Raw genomic sequence first — 9,646 nt, 5'->3', positions numbered from 1 at the left:
TGTTTGAAATAAGGAATATATAAAAATGTAGTTTTTATTCTATATGTTTCATAGCCTATTAGTTGAATGATTAGATACAGATAACAGCGACTAAATTATCTAGGGTAAGTTGTGCTTACAGGAAAAATTTTAGCTACCCAAAATTAAATTATAAATATTTAATGTTGTTAAAAAAAATTAAACTATTTTTTCTCTGTTTATATAAAAAGAAAAGTTCTCAACAATTTCGGTGATTGCAAGCTAGAAAGAACGCCGCAATTTATTTTTAACTCTATAGCCATAAAGAAATATTTGTAATTTTAAGCGGCTGCACAACTTAACGTATCCTTTAATCTTCTCAAGAACGGCCCAATCCTTTATTTAATTTCTTTTTTATAAGTAGAAGTAATCTATTTCGCACCTGAGAATGCAACCACGTCAAAATACGCATTTAGATAAATGCGTTTAAAGTCGAAAAATGTTTTTGAAATTTTTTTTTTTTTAAAAATAAACAGTATGCGTTATGAAACGAGTTCATACATCTTAATCACTTGGTAAAAAAAATTTAAGCTATACAAATATTAAAATTAAAATTTTTATTTACACTTGCTGTACATGACTAAATACAAATCATTGAAAAATGCTACATTTTAGAGTTTTCGTTAATTTAAAATGAAACTAGAACTGTACTTGGCACTGATAATTGGCATCGTATTTACGATTTACCCTGGTTTTTTACATTTACCATTAACCATTTGATATCCTGGGAGAGCACAAACCAAATTACGGCACTTCTTGAAATAGGGATCATATTTCTGGTCCGGCCCACAATTCTCACCCCCCGGCCTAGACACGCCAACAACGTCGCCATCACTCTGATTCACATCTAACAACAAAGCAAAAGAGAATGGTTTTTTCTTTCTAGGCATCACACCTGGATCACACCTCAAGGAGCCAACAGCAATACCATTGCAAATTGCACAGTGAGGATTCCTGTACACTGTGTTGCTACCTATGACGTAGGTGATGGCTGTATATGACTCGCATTCGCGTTTCACCATCATACGAGAATACGTCCTGGGACAGGTGGATACAATACGGGAACGGCAAAGTCTGGTTTTAGTTTGTAAGTAAGCAGGTATTTCGAAATTTAGATCACAGGTAAAGAAATTGTTGTTGACATTAACACCCCATTTGTTCATGTCAGGTCTGTACTGGAGATTCTGCCAGATGAAGCTGTTGCTCACATTGACAGTCACAGTGAAGTCGCAATCCATCTGAATCAGCCAGCTTTGGATGTTAGACAGATCAACGTTATTGCATTCGGCACAGTACCTGTTCCTGTAGGAGGTATCCGTTACAGTATCTGTTACTGGAGCAGCCATAAGTGGGTCACTAATATTATTCTGATTCTGGCATTTGCGTTGCATTGCAGCAAGACCGTTATAATTCCTGGAACATGTTTGTACGACGTAAGCTCCTACGTTGGGCTCCCTTCCAAAGGGCATGCAAGTAAAAGCAGAATTCATTCTGCTTCGCGATGTCACGCGGACTGTAGCGTCGAGGCAACAGTCCTGGTAGATGGCGCAATCGCGATCACATTCGCAGTTTCGTTTGGTGAAGTTCGAATTGTCTATGAAGACGCAACTGACGGCATTTGGACAGTTGATCCCCATGGCTTCTAAATCAGAATATTCTATAGAGTTGACTGTCTTTAAGCAGACAAATGCCGAAATCAAAACAAAGACTAGATGAACAGCTTCCATAGCAAGATAGAATAAGAACACTTTTCTACAGGAGAGTTTTGAGGAATAAATCGTTTTCACGTTACTCTTCTATCATCTGAAATTGAAAACAAAATACAATTAATTGCTAAAGCTTTACTCAAATTTTAAAAATAAGTTATTAAAGAAGTATTCAACATTATTTAATCTTATTGAGCCATTGTATAATATTTTATAACACATGCCACACTAGTTTTCACTTTCACATATTTCAGATGGATACAAAATATTATAGTGTTAAGGATAATTTATGCATTTTAAATTTCATACTAAATAGTGATACTTAAAGCTTTTACATTTATTTTCGGAAATATTTTTTTTAAATCTTTCACATTTTTAAAGGGCGAAATAACAACTAGTATTAAAATAAAACTTAAGAATATTATTTATTGATGCAAAATGAATAATTGTTAAAATCATAACAAAAAACTATCCCGTTCTAAAGTAATATACTAAATGTTTTTAATAAGATAGTTGTATTATAAGAGCATAATTTAAAACTTTAAACAAATTACAATTGCAATTACAAAATAAAATTTAAAAGTTTTTAATTAATTCATTGACACTCTTAATTTTTATTCTATTTTTAATGGTTAGGGAAAAACTAATCATTTTCGGTTCCGCAGTGGACTGATTGTAAAGACACGGTTCCCAATAGAATACCGAATTCAAGTCACCGGCTGTGGTCAGTAAGCGATTGGGTGACCACTTTGATGTTAAACTGTTCAACCGTAAAGTGCTCACCTTTTCGCGTAGGTAGTCGGGGTACCAAAGTGGGGAACCCATCCCCTCTGCAAAGGATCGAAATTGTGATGATCATCTTCAAGGATGTTTCCCAGGCTGTCGCCAATAGCCCATTATGCAGCTCTATTGCGACGTAAAGTATCTACCTATCTACATAGTCCTCAAATAGTAATGTTTTTACATAATCCCTCTCTGAAACAATGTACTCAAATTATTTTAATAAAACAGTTATATTAAAAATTTATAATTTAAACTATTATTTATCAAATAGTTGTTAAAATTAAAAAAATTCTGAGCTACATTTTAGACACTGTCTTTTAATCTTACCATTTCTAATGCTTCGAAGAAAAATATTAGTTTTGGAAAGAAATAATGCTCGACAGTGCATATATACCACAGAAAATTTCTAAAATTAAAAAAATCTTAATTTTGACATGTCTTTTGCATTACCTAACACATTGACTAAGAAATTAATATCAAACCCAGGGATCTTAGATATTCATTATATCATACATTTTATCAAAGTAGTACACCTGCATTATTTTGAATTATATTATCCCTCATGCAAAAAAAAAAAAATTAATTTTATATTTGAAAAACAGCAAAAAAGTTGTCAAGCTAATAGTGTCCCGTGAATCAAAAATACAAGAAAAATTAGATTTTAACCAAATAGAGAATAAACTACGCATTAGACGTAATAGATATTTATATCAAAAGTCTAAACTTATTTGGCAAAAAAAAAACTGAAATTGGCATGTCATTTTAGCTGTAAAATATAATAGTGTAATAAACTATTCCCTCGTTTATTCCCCAGACAATATGCATGGAAAACATTTATGCAAAATTTCAGATAAATTGAACTAAAATATTGAGATATTGAATTTAAAATGAGGAAAAATAACCGAAAAATTAGTTTTGAGAAAAAGAGCAAAAAAAAAGGCACAATCATTGAAATAATTAAAACAAATAATTCCTTTTAATCGTAACTTGTGTTAGATTTGACGTTGAAGCAAAATAAAAGAAAAATTTGTTTTATTTTCCAAAAAAAATAAACATTTTATTTTAGTTATACTTAAAAAAGTAAGTTTAGTTAGACTACTTTACTTTTTTTTTTTTGTTTTTTGCCTTTGCAAAGTGAGTATCTATGTAAAAATACAATTTAGGCACTATCATAACGATCAACAAAACACAATCGACACTATCAACACAATAGACACAATATCTACACACAATAGACACTATCAGCAATTTGACCTTGGCACCAGTTGGGCTTAAAATTAGATCAACATGGGTCCTATATGAACATGAAACCGAGGAACCAATATTGGGATGTCTAGATTTTTAATATAAGTTTTATGTAGGGGCAATATCAGTCTTTAGGGGAATAATATATGGCCTATATTCAGGGGTCTGTTTAGAAGAAATTTGGGTCCGTTAACGGACCCTTCACAAAATATCTTTTCATAAAAACGGACCCTTCACGAAATGATTTTTCTTTTAATCGGATCCTTCGCAAATTTGTTTATCTTCATTATTATTTTGTTAATCGAATAAACCCTTTCCAGGGCAGAAAACAAGAAAGATGGATGTAAACGAATTAAGTTTTGTCTTCGGCAGACGATTCTTCATTATTCGTCCGAAATGAATATTCTACGTTCAGCAGTATAGACTAAATACCAAATGTTACGTCTCTAATTTATAAGCAGCAATTGTTGTTTATTTTATAAAATTTAAGTTTTTTAATTATAATTTTACAGTGTTGAACATAATCTTGCATGTCTTTACAATTTTAAAACTCCTTGAAAAAGTTTTTTTTTTTTTTTTGCTATAACGGACCCTATTTGCACAAATTCATAAAAGCGGACCCTGGTTGAAAGAATGTGAGTAATTTTTTCACAATTTCACGAAAAACGGACCTTTTACAAAATGTCTGGACAGACCCCTGATATTGATTGGCTGGTTAATGAATATAAAATATCGGGTGAATCTGATAATTCTTTATAGAGCTTGTAATGGTTGAAAAGTTGCTTTAACAGATCTGGTAAATCGGACAATTCTATTTAGGGCAAATATCGGGTAAATAACGACTCTTTAAACCCTTATTGAGTCAAGCTATGTCCATTTTCATGAACATTGTATTTAAGGTCACCCCTTTGAACCACTTAGTTGGTGAAAATCCTATCACTAAAGCAAAAGTCATTCATCATGTTTCTTTACTCATATTTATTTACTAATATCATTTTACTCATTTGTTTTGTATTTATTCATTTTTCTTATTTATTTTTTAAGGGAAGACTATATTTTAAGTTATGAACAAGACGAAAAACCTTTCTTTTAAAGGACATGTCTTTTGTGGTGTTTTCGTCCTCGACATATGAGAGTGCAGATCTAAACGACGTGACCTAATCAGTTTAGCCAGAAAGTCATTCATCGAAAATTCTAAAATTAAAATAAAGAGCTTCAATTAAGACTTCGTATGCTACTCTAATGCCTCATTGCTTATAGTGGATACAAACCTACAATCTCCTCTACTGTTTATTGTTGCAGTTTAAATAAAAGTATCAGATCAGATCTGCACAATTGCAGATCGTAAAGATGCAGGTAACAGTAGAATTTAAAATCTGGATATTTCCTAGGTTAGAAAGATTTATAAACTTCGAGAACTTTTTCGTGAAAGGTTTCAGAAGTTTTCCGCTACCTTATAACTTCAATTTCATAATTATAAGTCTACAAAAATAGTACATAGAAGAGAAAGAAGATACTTTCTGGTTTATTATCCCAATCAAGGCTAAACTTGTTTGGGTGTTTGTAAGGAAAATACGTGCTTTATATTTTAAGCATTTTAAAATTTTATAACATACAAATTATTACTTTCATTTTCAGAAAATTTTCATAATGTATGTCGGAAAGCGAATTTTCAAAACAAAAATCAAAATGTAAAAAAAAATTTACTATTAAAAAAATTTGATTATTTTACTTGTTATTTTTAATGGAATGGAATAAAATTTTTTGTATCCAATTTTTATAGAAATGAAATTTTGAAAGTATGTATTAAGTACTATGAAAATCATTAAATCTTTTGGTAATTTTAGAAAGCAGAATTGAAATATATTTAAACTTTAATTTATGAAATTTTGTAAATAGTTTACTCTATAGTAATAGAAAGAACGAAATTGATTCACAGTTTTTATGGCTTTTTTGAATTTTTATGTTTAGAAGTTTAATTTATCTAAGGCATTTGAGCTGGGAATACTTTAGTTATGAAAATTTTTATCAAATTGAATATGTTTTAATATAAAATTTATACGATTACGATTTTTTTTTTTTTTTTTAAGAAATTTTTGAGAATCAATAAAGTTTCTTTATCTTTTCAAACCCCTCTCATTTCCTTAGCAAATAATTTATGAATACTTTCCATTCACGAAAATTCACATTTGTCTAATGAAAAACTAATTTAAGAAAAATTGGGATTTTGAAGTTCTCAGCGGTGGATATATTATTTCGGTCTTATATATTATTATATAAGATATATTATAATATATTATTTCGGACGTTTTAATTAAAAGCAAAGATATAATTCGGTATTTTTAATTATAAAAATCAATCTAATAGTTATTTTTTTAACATGTTATATTTATCGAAATTATATTTCGACTAAAATATAAAATCCAATGAAAAGTTTGAAAAAAAAACTTGATTCATGTGAAAAAATTTATCAACCATTGATTTTGCAGATTAAAGAACATAAATCATGAAAAACTTTCTCTTATATCAAAATAACTAAGTAAGGGCAAATTTTAAAAATTATTGCTTCAAAGTGAGCTGTTTTTGGAAACTTCTACTTTTAACGCAGAAAGAAACATTGATGTTTCATGATGTATTTCATAATCTTAAATTATTAAAATATTGAATATAATATTTTTCACTTATTTTCATCTAAATTCAAAATAAGAAAAAAAATACGAAAAATATGTTTAATAAAAATCCTGCGTCAAAGGGTTAAAAATATAGTTCAAAAAATAATGTGCCATTCATAATTTTCAACCTCGGCTTAAAATCCTTCATTCTCACATGAATTTTTTTTAAACATCAAAAATTTAAACGTTACTTAAGTTTTACATAAGTTTTGTTTTATGCTATGTTACTTGGGCAAAATTGTTTACTGAAAAGCTTAAATGATTTTTATACAGAGATAAAAACGTTTAAGTTATGAAAATAAAAATCTTCCAATATTTTAACAAACTCCTTAAATAATTCTTATCACACAAACAAAAATTCAAGGAATTCCAGTTTTAAAGATTATTTGCAACAATTTGTAGATTTCGTAAATTCTGATAGCTTATTTTAGAAGTACTTTTCAAAATTCAAATTTCGACAAAAAATTTGTAAACTGTGCAAATTCTAATAACTTATCTTAAAAATATACAAGTTTACTTGTACCTAAACATTGTATGACAGTAAAAGAATCTTTACATTATTGAAGTTTTGCATTAGCGTTTTATAATTTGGTGAGAATTCTAAATTATCCTATCCTTTCAATTTAATATTAAAAGATATTTTTTTAATCTACGCTTTAACAATAAAAACTTTTATACATCAATAAAATGGCACAGTGTTGGAAATGTTACAATATTTAGTACTTAACTTGAGAAAATATTCAATATATAAAATATTCATTTGCTACCAAAAGTTAAACTTTTAAAGTTAGCATTATTTTTTTAAACAAATGAAAAACTTTAATTTTAAATTTAATAAATAAAAATGGAGAAATTCACTTACAAATTCACATTTTCGCATAGTTTTGAAGTTACATCTTTTGCACTGAATCCTTAATCTGTTTATTTTTCTGTGCACCAAACAGAATCTCGAATATACAAAGGCAGACTTGTTCGATTCTAAAATCCTACACCATATCATCACATCTGGAGATTACTGACAAAATCGTCCTTGCGTCAAGACAATGTTCATCCAATTAGATAAGCGCTAGCCTGGGGTCAATGATGACGTATTCAATTATTTTGTTGTTTAGTTACTTGCATCTTAGAACTTTTTGTATTAATTTTATCACGTGTGTCGGAAATGGTTAGTAAAAAGATATCGTCTGCTTGAGCAAGCGATAATTATCAATGGGGTTTTTTTTTTCTTGATTTCTTATTTTTGTGAAGAATGGGAATTCCTCTTGTGACATAAAAGAAGTGTCAAAATGTGCATTTAAATTACCCGAACTTTTCCAAGTTTAAGTTCAAGGCAATATTTTATTATTCTGAATAATTAAGGAAAGAATAAAAGTGTGTTCTGTCGTGCAACAGAAAAAAATCAAGCAAGCGACAAAATAATTCAAAATTGAATTTGTATTCAGCATTTTTGTATGATAAACTACACTATGCAAAAAAAAAAATCAAAAAAAATAGAAATTTTTTTTATAATTCTTCTCAAATTCTGTTTTAACATTGATAGTTTTTGGAAAAGAAAGAAAAATCTATTGGAATTTATTGAAGAAAATCTATTTTTTCGAAATCTACCATAAAGCACTTGTGTATTTATTTTTCCTCCAATTGCACGACAATGTTTTGTTATTGGACATTACTTTTTTCTGAAATACTAAAAAGAATTAAAGGGGTCAAAAATATTAATTTGATTACAATTTCATTAACTTCATTAATTTCACAAGCCAAATATTGGCAGATTTATCATAAAACCTGGCAGGTCTAGGCTCAGATCCCCCACTTTTCTGGGGACCCCTAAATACTACAAAATACTTTTTTTGTGTTTTTCACAAAGAATTGTGTCTTAGAATTATTCGTCATTAAACATTTAACTAAATTTAAGCTTAAATTTAAAAATGTATCATAGATTTCTTACGTAACAAAATACAAATATTTTGCATATAACAGCATGTAAAATTGATTTAAAGTTATGACCACTGGGGCCCTGAGAGTTCAGTTTTAAATCAGGGCCTTAATATTGCAGCTGAGAAAAGAATCAAAAATACGTAATGAAAGTTTACAAAACGTAACAAAAGTTTTTAAATACGCTTAATAATTCTCTTTTCGTTTATAAAGCAATTTAGAATTATAACATCAGAGTTTTATGAGGATCCATTTTTAAAAATACTTTTAAAATTCTATTTAAAAAATTAAGTTAAAATGTACCCCTTAGGGAAATCAAATAATATAAGAAAAAATATGTAAAATTATTATATGAAAAGTGTGGAATCGTTAGTGCTGAAGGCGTAATGAAAAACATCAAAACCAATTTGATTGTTTGATGAAACTTAAAGGTATTTCTGAAAATCTCATTTCAGCCTCTTTTTGCATTTTCCGGCAATCAAATAGGTTTTAATGTTTCCAGTCTCTCTTTCCACGATAGAAATTCGTTAGATGTTGTATATTTATTTATGTATTTTGGTTTCTTTCTTACTTAAATATATTAACTTGTGACCCCTAATGTGTATGCTTTTTTTTATTTCCTTTTTTCAGAAAATTATAAAAATATATGTTAAGGATGATTATTAAGGAACACCTAAAATGTTCGATAAGCATTTTAAAAAGTATCTAGTAGTTTAAAATATAGCAAATTATAGCACGATTGGAATTTCGTGCTATAATTAGAATTGAATTGGATTTTCTCAAAATGCCAATCTGATTAAAATGAATCTTTGCTAAATTTATTAATAAATAATTGAGAGGTTTCATCTATGTCAATAAATACAGTCTATTTATTAAATCATTTATGTTTATAAAATTATACTTTTCGATCCAATTTTAATTCTTCTAAATCAGGGCAAAACTTTGTCAAATTGATGACAAAAAAAAAATTCAGTGTCGTATAAATAATAAATGCTTCTTCCTGATAGAGCCATTTCAACTAAATTATGATAGAAATATATTTTTTTAAAAAACGCAATGGTGCTGAGACAAAATCTCACATTAATAATGTACTAAAGTAAAAAAAAAAAAAAGAACATTTATAAACAGTTTAGAGTTTCATATTCCCTCATACCTATTGTTGTTGTTCATTTACGTCGCACTAGAGCTGCACAATGGGCTATTGGCGACGGACTGGGAAACATCCCTGAGGATTATCCGAAGACATGCCATCACAATTTTGATCCTCTGCGGAGGGGATGGCACCCCCGC

General features: G+C 28.8%; 1 protein-coding gene across 1 annotated transcript; it reads right to left on the bottom strand.

Moving 5' to 3' along the window:
* Positions 1-560: 560 nt before the first annotated feature.
* Positions 561-7,532, bottom strand: LOC107455233 (uncharacterized). Its single transcript, XM_071185634.2, has 2 exons — positions 7,287-7,532; positions 561-1,821 (listed from the first exon to the last, which is right to left on the bottom strand). Exon 2 carries the CDS (start codon positions 1,743-1,745, stop codon positions 702-704), a length of 1,044 nt encoding a protein of 347 aa, XP_071041735.2. The 5' UTR covers positions 1,746-1,821; positions 7,287-7,532; the 3' UTR covers positions 561-701.
* Between the last annotated feature and the right edge of the window lie 2,114 nt (positions 7,533-9,646).

The sequence above is a fragment of the Parasteatoda tepidariorum genome, chromosome 5 (genome assembly GCF_982258835.1).
Source record: "Parasteatoda tepidariorum strain Cologne lab strain chromosome 5, Ptep-v5.0, whole genome shotgun sequence".
NCBI classification, from domain to species: domain Eukaryota; kingdom Metazoa; phylum Arthropoda; class Arachnida; order Araneae; family Theridiidae; genus Parasteatoda; species Parasteatoda tepidariorum.
Note: the sequence above shows the minus strand (reverse complement) of the source record. Positions and strands in the feature narration are given on the sequence as shown.